Source organism: Ananas comosus, linkage group 1 (genome assembly GCF_001540865.1).
Source record: "Ananas comosus cultivar F153 linkage group 1, ASM154086v1, whole genome shotgun sequence".
Lineage (NCBI taxonomy): Eukaryota > Viridiplantae > Streptophyta > Magnoliopsida > Poales > Bromeliaceae > Ananas > Ananas comosus.
In genome coordinates this window covers 14524367-14538732 of record NC_033621.1, presented here as the reverse complement: position 1 = coordinate 14538732, position 14366 = coordinate 14524367, and the positions used below count along the sequence as shown (strand labels likewise).

The 14366-nt window shown below is 29.6% G+C and overlaps 1 protein-coding gene across 1 annotated transcript; it reads right to left on the bottom strand.

Annotated features, from left to right (window-relative positions):
• On the bottom strand, positions 203–1899 carry LOC109716789 (NDR1/HIN1-like protein 12). Its single transcript, XM_020242395.1, has 2 exons — positions 1516–1899; positions 203–734 (listed from the first exon to the last, which is right to left on the bottom strand). Exons 1-2 carry the CDS (start codon positions 1897–1899, stop codon positions 330–332), a joined length of 789 nt encoding a protein of 262 aa, XP_020097984.1. The 3' UTR covers positions 203–329.

The window sequence follows — 14366 nt, the reverse complement described above, 5'->3', positions numbered from 1 at the left end:
ATATGATATAAAATTTTTTTGTGAAATAAAAATTAAACTATAGTGGGATAACGTGCAACAGTTCGAACCACACAATGAAAAAATAAAAATACCGTATACCAAAGAAGGTGAGGGCAATTTGAAGTTTACCCTTTGTTAACCAACAACTTCAAGTCAACTGATTAAAACAACTTAAATTAAAATAATTAATAAGTTAGGGAGTCTCCTGCAAACTGTCCAATAGTTTAGCATCTTTCAATACATTTTCATCTAAAAAATAAATATACAACAACAAATAAAAAAAAAATTAAAAAAAAGAAGAGAGAGAGAGAACTAACGGCGCCGTCAAGTCAAACTTCCACGCTACAAGTCGACATCTGCTGGAAATGATAGCGCGCCGGCCCAACGCCGTTACCGTTATCGACCGTTAAAAACGCGGGACAGTTCACAAAAATGTAGTAGTGTGCGGAGACCCAGGAGCCGACCTTCCACCGGAGCATGCCGTCGACCTTCACGTTGATGAGCAAAATCCCCGCGGCCTCGTCGTCGGCAAGCGCGGCGGCGAGGCCCGGCGTGAGGGGGACGTCCGTCCCGATCAGGTACGGCGACCACACCGCGACGTCCTCGTGGCCCATGTAGCTCGCCGGGAGCAGCACCGGCGCCGTGATCTGCTGCTCCTTGTACACCGCGTACACGTCGAGCTTGTCGTAGTAGATCCCGACGCCGTCGTTGGGGTTCCTCGTCGTCAATGTGATCTGCGTCAGCAGAATATATATAGAATGTTAAAAGAATAAAAGAATAATTATCAATGTATCTCTCAAAATTTTTGAAATATCTTATATATATATTTTTTGTTTCGAATATATTTTTTTGTATATTCTTTCGTTATTTAAAAGTAATCCCGCTGTTAATATCCGTTAAGTCATCTCAAGTTAAATTTCTATTAGAGTTAAATATAAGTTAAAATACCTCTTTTGCCCTAACTCAAGGACAAATAATAAACTTCGATCATAATAAATAATATATTTGAAAAAATAAAAATTTCAAATATTTTTTTTATCCCTAACTTAAGAATAAATAAGAAAAGTTGCTGACAACAGAAGAATATATTTGAAAGAACAAAATAGTAAGTTTACAGATATAACGATTGTTATTAACAGTTCACTAATAAAATCTAAATTTAGAAATATATTTGAAAGAGTTTGAAACGTTAGAAATGTATTTTTTTATATTAGCCTTCTATGTGAGTTAAATAAAAAAGTCTAAAACTTTTTTTAGAGGTATATAAATAATTGCCCCAATTCTAAAATACCGGTGTCCGCCAGCTTAAAAATTTATGGATTTTAGATAATACAAATAGTAGTGAATAATCGCACTTCACTAACCCCATTTGCAATTGAAATTTTCATATTTTTCGCAATATTCTGAGTTTAAATTCTTCCGCATCACACCATCAATTTATTTCGAAATTCGCAACATGTCATGAAATATATAATTGTAAAGTAGTTATCGTTTTCTAACAGTTTAAGCTTTTACCTGGACGATGACGGAGAGGAAGTAGTGATCGGGTGAGAGGGTGAGGTTGGAGACGGTCGTGCCGTCGAGCTCGTAATGGGGCTTCGACGGGTGGAGGATTAGATAAATGATGAGGACGATGAAGCCGAAGAGGACGGCGAGGCCGACGACAAACCAGGCGATGATGCACCATATCTTCCTGCTCTCGCAATCGTCTTCGCTGCAGGAACAGCAGGCAAAGATCGATAGTATCGATAGTATGGGGCAGCACTCGCAGTCGTCGTCATGGTCGTGGCCGCCGCAGTCCTTCACCATATTTAGCTGGTCGATCTCCTCTCTCTTTCTCTTAGGTTTCTCTTCTTTCCCAAGTTGAATGCAAATTGTTAGGTTGGATGAGGGGGACATAGAGTTTAAAAAGAGTAATGCTATGTAGTCTACAACCCTTTCTGGGTTGTAGACTTTGTATTTCTCAAATAAAAAAGAGAAAAGGAGAGAGTGGATTTAACCAATTGTCTTAAATAATGTTTGATGATTGGGAAATAAGAATTTTTTTTTTGCTTATTGGTAGTACAACTATAATTTGTGAGATAAGTAGTAGCTAGACGAACTGACTGTCTCTAAAATAAGTGGCAAAGGATTTGATGATTGGTACCTGAGGTTTCAAGTTCGAATTCTACTTGATTTATATTTTCAGCTAAATTTATTTCTAAATAAAATAAACGAAGCGAGTAGCGTGCTACCTATTTTTTTAAAAAAAAAAAAGTAGTAGCTACACGAACAACATTAATTGGACATGGGAAGAAAGAATAATTGAATGGCTTATTTGGTATAAAAATTTTTTGTGTGATTGAAAATATAGCTAGAGATTTATATTTTTTGCTTCTTAAATGAGCTTACTATTCATAATTTGAAAGGATATTATATTTCATCCATAAAAAGATTTATCTTATTAGGAAAAACTGTATTAAAGATAAATTATAGTATTCTAGTATTCTGTCTCAAATTAACTTTTGTAATCATTTTTATATACCAAATATTACAAACTTCTTGGTTAAATCAAAGAGATATTTCAAATAAAATGTTCATGCATCTTCGCTTGATAGATGAGAAGTGTGATCAAATGCTTAGAATATATAGTATATTTAGCCTTTAAATTATTTCTTTTCGTAATAAAATAAATCATTAACAGCAGAAATATTCTATCCTACCCAATTACAAATGTCGAGAACTTTAAAGGAGCAAAAGAATCAAATTCCTACACAAATCTCACTGAAAAAAAAAATCTTAGTACTAATTTATTATAGTATTAATACTCTACTTGTCACATGCTTTTTGTAGATCCAAAAATTGGTATAGATCTTACACTCCTATTGCAGGATTGATAAAAATTTAAATAATTTTTATTAAAAATAAAAAAAAATTCTTGTAATAAGTAGAGTATTAATAGCCTTGAGATGGACTGGGTATAAGATATATATATATGCCCCACTTTGGGATGTATCGATAGCATTGCTCAACAAATTTATTCTCTAAATCTAAATAGGAAACTACGAGTATTTTTGGGCAGTTTTAAAATTTACCCTCTAACTATATTTCTTTTTATTTATTTATTTTAAATTCTTTATTGTGATCTTTTAAAATTAAATATTCAAATTTATTCATAACAAATAATTTCGTCAAACATTAACCTTAATAAAAATAAAAAAAGTGCACGTTATGTCCAACCACATGCACAAAAAAATTCAGCGCACTTTAACTATACAATCAAATGTTGGCTGAGGAACAGATCGATCTCAGCCGTCAACATCCAACGGTTGAAATCCATCTTGCTACGTATGCGTCGTAATTAAGCATGAGTACGTAGAAAAGTCGTATCCCAATGGAGATACATATTCCAAACAATTATTAATTAATGAATATAATTATTGTTACAAATATAACAAAATTTCTGATAATTTTTGTTTCATGAAAATAAACTAAAATTAACAAAATTAAAGTGAAGGCATGGTGACTCAGATGAACTTCACCTGTAGTTTAGGAGGTCTTGTGCATTTTTAAAATCTTAAATTAAATGCATGTCATCGTCGTGACATCGAAAGCAATATTGTTTTAAAAATCGAGTCAAATAATGATCCAAAAATATTACTAAGTTAAGAATCACTGAATCAATCAATGGATCAACTGCTAACTATTGATTGAACAAATTACGTAAGTATAATGTCATAATATTTAATTATTAATAAATTTATTATATATAAATTATATATGCATTATTATTCTTGTACCATAATGAATTACAAGATAAAGTAAATATAAGTTTTCAAATATCACTTTTATAAGAATAATATATTTGTGCGAATTGAAAATAAAATTATCTAAGTTGATTTTAGGTGGTTAAATTTTAATATGACTTGATATAAAAATCCAACCAGTTTAATTAAAATCGGGCCATGTTCGTTTGTTAAATAATTAAATTGCCGGTTCGAAGGGTCTAAAGGATTGAACCAATCTATTTTATAGATTTGGTCATGGTTGGACTGGCCGAACCGACCAATTCGAGCCAGTTTTTAAATCATTGATCAAGAGTAAATAATAACATAGTACTTTAAAGAAAGAAGGGTTGTGGAGAAAAATATTACTATCGTTGTTATAAAGATAATGAGAAAGAACGCAGCTCACACGTCATTTGATTCAATGGACCTTGTTCTACTAAGTTTTCAAATACATATATACTATCTATGACACTCCAAAGATCTGAAATAGTATTATATATAAAGTATAATAAAATTGAAAATAGTATTATCTACCGACCGTTTCTAGAGCAAGTGGCAAAAGGTTTGATGGTTGGTGCCCGAGACTCAAGTTCGAATGCTAGTTAATTCACATTTCTTGCTAAGCTTATTTCTAAATGAAATAAAACGAAGCGGGTAGCGTGCTACCTATCTCTCAAAAGAAAATGAAAAAAAAAAATAGTATTATCTAAAAAGTATAATAGGTTGAATATTTTAATCTGGTTATAATACTTTGGGTTGTGATTAGGCTAAAGAGGTGGAGAGAACTAAGCATGTTGTGATTAAAGTAGTTATAGAATGGATAGACTTCGGCGTACTATAAAAAAAGATAATTCTGTATTTAAAAATTGAGAAAAAAAATTTTCTATTTATTAGTTATCATAATTTCGTTGGTCCCGGTTGGTGGTTCGATCCCACGCATGCTCCAGCTAGCCTCCAGATTCCTGAGATAGCGCATATTGACTAATTCAACCATAAAAAAAAATATGTTTTTCTTATAAAGTATATGTTCCTACTGAACAGTTGTTTCCAAGAGTCCAGGGAACTAAAAATTGTATATAAAAACTAATAGTTGTACAGGAATGCTTGAAATATAGAAATCTATATAGATTTATTATTCCTCAATAACTGCACACGTGGCAGCGAAAGGCGGGCTGGGCGAGGGCGCGGCGCGGGGCCCGGGCGCGCGCGCATGGTGGGGGCCCAGCCATGGAAGAGGGATTCCCTATTGTACAGCAAAGCCTTTTTCTTTATTTTTCATATGACATTAGATGAGTCAAAAAAGCATAAAAAATTTTCTCGACCTAAACAAAGCAAGCATATATTAATTAATAGCATATATATTTTTATAATACTAAAGTATTACCAAGAGATATACCAAAATAAAACAATCTCTGGACCTAAACAATTGAAGGCAGGCATGTGGGGCCTTTTTTTTTTTGAGCATTAAATTCTTCAATTGAGCATTAAATTTAAAAATAATTTTTTAAATTTTCAATCTACTTTAGTCTTTTTTATTATAAATTTTAAAATATATAAATAATTGTCAAATAGTTTAGACGTTGGTATTAAATATAAATATTAATTTTATAATATTGAGAATTCAGATATAAATTATATATAATTTTATATTTTACGAAAGTTAGTTGCGAAAATCATATGAAATATACTAACTAAAACATTAGTACACAATGCAAGAAAAGATTTCTCTTCTCATTTCACTAACTAATGAGAGACTATTATGAGTACTAAAAATTTTGAATGTGCTAATTGTACCATTTATTCCTTAAACACGTGGCCATATTTGGAATAATTAGCATAGGGTAATTTTATTTGTACCCTCAAAAGATTAGAAATAACATAAATAACATTATAAAATTAGTAATATAAAAGCAAACAAAAGAGAACAAGATAAGAAAATATTTAATAAAGTTGAAAAATTATTTCAAAATAGCTTATTGTTGAGAGAGCTCCTTATATTTTCTATATTAGGAAAGATAGTTGTATTTATTTAAAATTGTTCTGTAATTTGTCCGTAATATCACATAATTATTCTAAAATTAATTTTTATAACTAATTTTAAAGATTAAATTTTAAAATATCTACCCGCAGCATCGCGCGTGTCCCTTAACTAGTTGTAAATTAAATGCTCACTTTTAGAGGTGTTAGCTAGCCGAATTTCCTGACCTCTGACCCAGTCAAAGATCCTCCTCGGGGAGTGTGTCGGGATGAAAACGGCTTCGGAAGGTGACCCTCGAAATTTGCGCCCTTCGATCGATCAAGCGATTTGGCTGATGAGGGATCGGATCAGCCGAGTTCAAAACTTCTACAATAAATTTGGTTCGGCTGGATAAGCCGAATGTATGGATCAGGCAAGAACTGAAGTCGGCCGAGGAGCCGAATGACTAAAGAACACAAGAATTGGTCGGTTTGAAGAACCGAATGCCTTTATATTAACTGGTAAGAAGTATAGGGGTTCAATGTGCCGGATGGCATGCAGACTCGGTTGATTTACTTAAAGAACTACTCCTAAGAAGAACAATAAGTGCTAGAAAGAAAGAATTATAAGTAGACTACTTCTAGAAAATGCAGGAAATTGCGAGGAAATAAGGGCGGTCTTTTATTCACAAGGAAAAAGATATCTTTTTAGGGCGTTATTGACCTATTTATAGATTGCCCCTTGATCAGTTATTGCTCTTATACGATCGGACACTATCTCTTAATTTTTCGGACCACTTTCAGCCCACTTTCAGCCGATCGGAACCGCTTGCAACTGCTTGCGGTTACTGTAACCTCTCTTAATTGGCGCGACGGTTTGCTTTTTAAACTCTTCCGGTGCTCCTGGTGTACAACAATATTGACGTCTTTGAATGAAATACCGGCGTACCATTTGTCCGTGCCTAATTGGCTCAACAAGAGGTAAGGAGCAAATTTTGTGTTCCAAAGACAAAATAATGCTTTAAAAAAAGTGGGATTTACTTACTCACTTCTCAACAAGGAAAATTATTTTGTTGCTGCTGGTTAAATTATTATACATAACACACTGAAACGTTAGAAATAAACTATTTTTTCGGAATAAAAAGTTGAAGGGGTTGTTCAAAAGCTGAAGTTAGAAAACAAGGAAATTACAAGTTTCGTGAACTCAACTTCACCTCCCATTCTACGGAAGTCCAAAGGCTGCTCTTCGTACAATTATGAATAGGAGTTCGAATGATTTCGCAATGGCGGTGCTATATCGAATGCCGATGCTGATAACTTTCTCAAAATTATGAGTTCAACCTTTGAGATACAAAAAAACAAATAATCAAGATGTTTTAAATGTAGTTTTATAAAGGCTTCTAGCAAAATAGATTACACCTATCTAATAAAATTCGTCAAACAGAAAAACTCAAGCCTATAAATTTTAATCTATTAGTTTATATTTAAGTCATTATTCTCTCGTTAATTATCTGATGCGATACTATTTATGTACTAATTTAAAAACATACGTATGGTTGGTGCCCAAATTGCATTAAATTCCGTGAACTTTTATTATAGTGAATAATCCATACACTTGCACTTTCTCATAAAATAAGTTGGTCAACTTCAAATAATGCATTAATTAATAAGATGTTACAGCAGATGGTGCAAGTTAGGTGTGGTAGGTCACACTAATGTTGCCATAATTCCCTATGCTTTTTTCCTCAAAAAAAAAAAAGAAAAAAAAAGAAAAAAAAAAGAGAACTTATTTGACTATGGAAAATACTTGCGTGACATAATTAAAGGCAATAATTGGATTTGAACTTAGTTTGGATAAGCAAAACCTAAGAGCGCTAATCTTATTTTTTGAAAAATAGATAACATGCTACCTACTTAATTTGTTTATTTTATTTAGAAATAAACTTAGCTGAAAATATGAATCAATTAGGATTCGAACTTAGAATCTCGGATACCTATCACCAAATTCTTTGCCATTTGCGCCGGGGACTATTGACCAGGGTTTTTGTAACTTTGGACCTTTCCAAAAAGAATAAAGCGAAACATAAGAAGAAAAAGCTATTGCGAAGAAACATTCAGTAGTTGTAAGAATATTTATCTTACAAACTAAAAAAAGAAATTAATAATTTACCATGGATGTCACGGGGATAAAGGACTTGTTTGTATCATGAATAGAATGTTCAGTATATATATTTTTTATTTATTCAACAAGTTTACAACATTTGATGTATGAGGAGCGCAATCAAATACCTAGATCGGCATATCATATTCCGCTCTCAACCCTATTTTAAGGATAGAATAAATCTAGTCTCAGATAGAATATGTTATATCAAATCTTAAAACTTAAGATTTTACAAGAAGTAAAAATACTCCTATAGTGCTTGTAAAAGTACCAAGCATTTGATGCTTATAAATTTTTTATCATTAGATCTACGCCTTTGATCATTTTCAATCGTTAAATTATACTATTCAACCAACCACCCACTCAACCCTAAAGCTTCCACATCATTCCAACCACACATTTCTTAATTCAATAGCCAAAAATCTACAAGCACTAATAACTTTATACTTTTAAAAGTATAGGAGCTCAAATATATATGAATTAAGCTCTTATACTTTTAAAAATACAAGTCATTGTTGCTCATAAGTTTTTTGGCTCTTGGATTAAGGAATGTACAGTTAGAATAATACGGGCCCCTTAGGGTTATATATATATATAACTTTATACTTTTAAAAGTACAGGAGCTCAAATATATATGAATTAAGCTCTTATACTTTTAAAAATACAAGTCATTGTTGCTTATAAGTTTTTTGGCTCTTGGATTAAGGAATGTGCAGTTAGAATAATACGGGCCCCTTAGGGTTATATATATATATATATATATATATATATATATATATATAATTATAGTAATAATTATATATACCCCACTACAACAAAACGGTCTATAAGCCTGACACTTTTAAATGTAGTACATGTCAAAAAGTGCTGTCTGCTAAAATTAGACATTTTTAAAAAGTGTTGCTATATTGGGTCGCTAGTTATAGTAGTACAGTTAAACAGTTGTCGAGCTATTAACCTAAAAAGAATGATGCTATTTACCAACACTTATTAACATTTACAAACGCGGCCAAAAAACTTCTCTAAATCTCGTTGCTGCGGTGGCGATGGAGGACGACAGAAAAGTTTCTTCGTCTTAAAATTCAGTGGATTGGAGATGAAGAGAGAAAAAAGAATGTAATTGTTTTTTCTTTTTTCTGTTGTAATCGGCCAAATGAACTGGGGTTGGGTTGAATAAATAAAGCTTTTATTTTCTTGATTGGCTTTATATTTAGTCATTATAGATATTTTTTTAAGTTTAGTATAAATTAGAATCTTACTCAAAATGTCCAAATATTGTCCTATAAACCTAAATCTATTTTGTAGTGATATAGTATAGTATATATATATATATATAATCATATATATATAATATAATATATATAATTGTGTAGAGCTACTATGCTATCTCGGGAAGTATAAAGGTACCGATCTTCCCAACTTTTACAATTGGATCAAAATTATACGATTGAGAATGATTGCGATCCCCCAAGGGTTAGTAGTACATCCCTAGGGTTGATGGTCCCCGACTAGGTTAATTGATTAATCCCAAAGGTAGAAATGATGAAGGGATGATCTAAGGGCAAAAATCAACAGCAGCCAGATTTCTATGCGTCGATAAAGCAAGTAGCTATACTATATATATATATAATATATATTATATAATATATATATAGAGAGGAGAGAAACAGAGAGAGAGAGAGATCAAGAGATGAAAGAGAGAGAAGAGTCCGCTACTAAGCTATTAAAGCACGCCGAAGACTTGATGCTACCAAGTTTTCTCGTCCGTTAGATCTACCCTTTTGTCCATTTTCACACTGTTAAATCGTACTATTCAACAAGCCATCCCTCAAACCAAAGGGCCCACATCACTAAGCGCATCATATCTTAGCTTTCGTTTGGATTGCGGGGAGATTGCGTTAGCGTGCGGTAGTAAACGACGATGGAAAAATACTGACTCTGTTTGTTTCCGTACGTAATATTGTGTTCGCATATCTGTGATGAGTCAGTTATGATATATTTTCTGCGGTCCCATCGAGAACGCAGAAGATACCCTATAATGTTTTCCTTGAACTCATATTTAATAGCGTAGATAACCTCAATACAAAACTAAGGCCTTAATTCAATGACGCAAAACTTGTACTTACGCAATAACTTGGTGTTATTAATAGTATATTTAATCTAGCTATATATTATATATATATATATTATATATAATATATATAATATATATAGATATATATATAATAAAATATATATATTATAATAGACTGAATATCTATTATACACAAATATGGTGCTCATTAGTTTTCTGAGTATTGGAATTAAAATATATGTGGTTAGATGATATGAGCCCCTTAGGTTTATGGGTAGTTGGTTGAAATATATACATCGAACAATGAAATACAAAAAAAAGATAAATCTAACATCAATAAACTTAATAGCACCAAATACTTCGTGCTATCGATATATATCACCCGACGTATATTATAATATATGTCATAATATATATATATATAAGATATATAATAATATATTATGTATGTATATACATACATACATAATATATAATTTATGTATGTATAACAATATTAATCATATATATATACTATACATCATAATATAGTATATATATTATATGTATAATATATATATACAAACATAGTATATTGTATTAACTACATATAGTATTAATATATATAACTACATATAATATATATATATATATATATATATTATACATACATATATATATATATATAATATATACCTACATACATATATATATATTATATATATATACAATACATACATTATCATATATTATATATACATATTATGTTTAATACTACATATATATATATACTAGTTATTATGTATGTATAACCATATATATATATATATATATATATATATATTATATATATATATACATACAATAATATATATACATACTATATATAGTATTTATACAATCATAATATGTATATATATATGTATATATATATAAATATGTGTATATATATATATAATATATATATGTAATTTATATTATATATAGATATATAATATATAATATAATATATGTATTTAGTATGTATATAATACATCATATATATATATATATTAATTATTATATATTATAGTATATATTATACATACATACATATTATATATATATTATATATAATCATACATACATACTATATATAATATATATTATAATACAATTAATATATAATCAAAGTATCTATACATATATATATATATAATAAATAATATATAGCATACATACATATATATCTATATATTATATACATACATACATATATAATATATGTATTATTATATATATGTATGCTATTATATATATATATATATTATGTATGTATGTATATATGTATATATATAAATAATATATATTGTATATATGTATAAATATATATTATATGTATATAGGTATTATATATAATATATATTATGTATTAAACTATTATAATGTTATGATATATATATATATGTTATGTAGTATATTATATAATAATGATATGTATGTGGTATATATATATATAAGTATGTATGTATATATAGTATATAGTTATGATATGATATATATATATGTAGTGTATATATGATATATATGTATGATATGATAAGTATATTATATATATATATATACTATAATATAGTATAGTATGTATGTATTATATATATATATATTATTATATATATAGTTATATATATATATGTATAGTATATTTATATATATTAGTATATATATATGCTATGGTAAATATATGTATATTTATATGATTATGATGAGTTATGTATTAGTATTATGTATGTAGTATATGTATATTATTAATAGTAGTATAGTATGTATGATGATATATATAATATATATAGGTATGGTATTATATATAATATATTATATATTAGTATTATACAAGGTATTATAGTATTATCTATGGAATATAGTATTATATATATGTATGATATGTATTATGTATATAATAAATGTATGTATTATATATAGTATAATGTATGTATGTATATATATATATAGTCATGACTATGTATTATAGTATATATATAATTTTATAATATATATTATATATATTATATATATATGATAACTATATATTATATATATGTATGTATGTATATATATAGTATATATATATATAATATATATATATTAAATGAGTTGAGCTAGAATAAGCTATCATAGTAAACGAAGCCGTTTACTACGATTGTTTCAATGATAAGAGCTTAGCCAAATGACAACCTCCGTTTAAATAGGATCAAACATTTAAACTATCATGAAATCAAAATCACGCACTTTCGATATGTATTCTTTTATCATCAAGTGAACAGAAAATGAATGGCTGAAAATGGAATATTCTTTAAAAAAATGATGATAGAAGTCTTGTAATCAAGATTCCATGAGTATAGATCTTGTTTTAAATAGTTTTAAAACATTTTCTAAAAAAAATTCAATTGATTGGTATATCTTTACGCGCGTTAAACGAGAAAACGGCCTCTTATCGACCGTTAAAATTACAAATTTTGAAACTCTTTGATCATTAGGTCAAATGATGCGTCGAAAGATTTCAAAAATTTGATTTCTAAACACTTCAAGTGGATATACGATCATGTTCAACGGAGACCGATTACGTCAATTGGAAAGCTCATATATCGAAAACAAAATAGTAGTTAAACCGACTGTTTACTATCGATTAGTATTCTAACAAAACTCTATATAATATAATAGTATAGGATAGATATTATAGTATAAGAAGAAGAGAGAGGAGACGTGAGAGAGAGATGCGAGAGAGAGTGAGGGTTGCTAGAATATATCGTGTAGTAAACGAGTCCGTTTTACTCACGATTTGTTTTCGATGATAGAGCTTTCCAACATTGACGATCGGTCGTTAATATTGATCTAACCCATTTAAACTACTACGAATCAAATTTCACGCCGTACTTTCAATATTGTTTTTATCCATTCAACGGTAACCAGAAAAATGAAGAGGCTGAAAATGAATACTCTTTAAAAAAAATGATGATAGAGTCTTTGTAATCAGATCAAGAGTACTAAGATCTTGTTTTAAATATTAAAAATTTTCTAGCAAAAATTAATTGATTTGGATATTTTACGCCGTTAAACGTAGAAAACATCCCTCTTAATCGACATTAAAGATTACAAATTTTGAAAACCTCTTGATCATTAGGCAAATGAATGTCGAAAAGATTTGATATTTGATTACTAAAACTTTAAGTATATAAATCAGATTCAACCGAGTGGACATACGTCAATTTGTGAAGTTCTATCCATCGAAAACAAAATCGTAGTAAAACGGCTGGTTTACTAACCGATAGATTCTAACTAACTCTATATATATACGTGCTGCCTAGAGCACAGCCAGCCTGCTCTATATGAGCAAGGCTGCTGTGCTCTCAGGAGCACGAATGGCCCCGTGCTCACTGAGCTGTTTCAATGGAGTAATTTCCGAGATCGACGATCGGCTCCGTTAGAACTTGAATCTAGCGTATTTGAAGTTTCTAGAAAATAATTTTTGCGATTTTTCGATAACTTTACCTAGCAATCGAAAAGGATTCAAAATTGAATAATTTTTAACTGGCTGGAAATATCAAAATCTATAAAACGTGGTGAATACAGGCACTAAAATTTTCTATCAGAATATTGATCTTATTGTAGATAGTATAAAAAAATTGTATCAAAATTCATCTGATTTGAATACTTCGTACACATTAAACCTGAAAAACGGCAGATATAACCATTAAAAATTATTGATTTTGAATCCTTTCGATCACCTAGATAAAGATATCAAAAAAATAGCAAAATTATTCTACGAACTCAATATCCTAGATCAGTAGCTCTAACGCAGCCGACTCGTCGTATCGAAAATTTCACAAATCGAAAAGGCTCAGAGCACGGAGGCCTCCGTACTCCTAAGACACAGCAGCTCTGCTATATAATCTATTATATATATATATTATATACTATATATATATATATATAATATATATGAGTTTCGGACTACATACTATCGATAGCACGAGCCTCCCGTGCTACCAAAGTTGTTTTCGATGATGTGGCTTCCAATCGACGATCGGCTCCGTTAGATCTTGATCTACACTATTAAAAGTATTGGAAACTAAATTTCATAATTTTTCGATATCATTATCTATCAAACAAATAGTCTAAAATTGAACCTGAAAATAAAATATCATAAAAATGATGATAAAAGATTTAAATTCAAGATCAGATAACTGATCTTACTCTAAATAGTGAAAAGAATTTTCTTATAAAATTTTCATCGGATTTGGATTGTTTTAACACGTTAAATCTCACAAAGACGCCACATCGGCCATTAAAAATAGTCAATTTTGAGATCTTTTGATCACTAGTCAAATGATGTTCGAAAAATTATGAAATTTAATTCAAATATTTTTAATAGTGTAGATCAATCTAACGG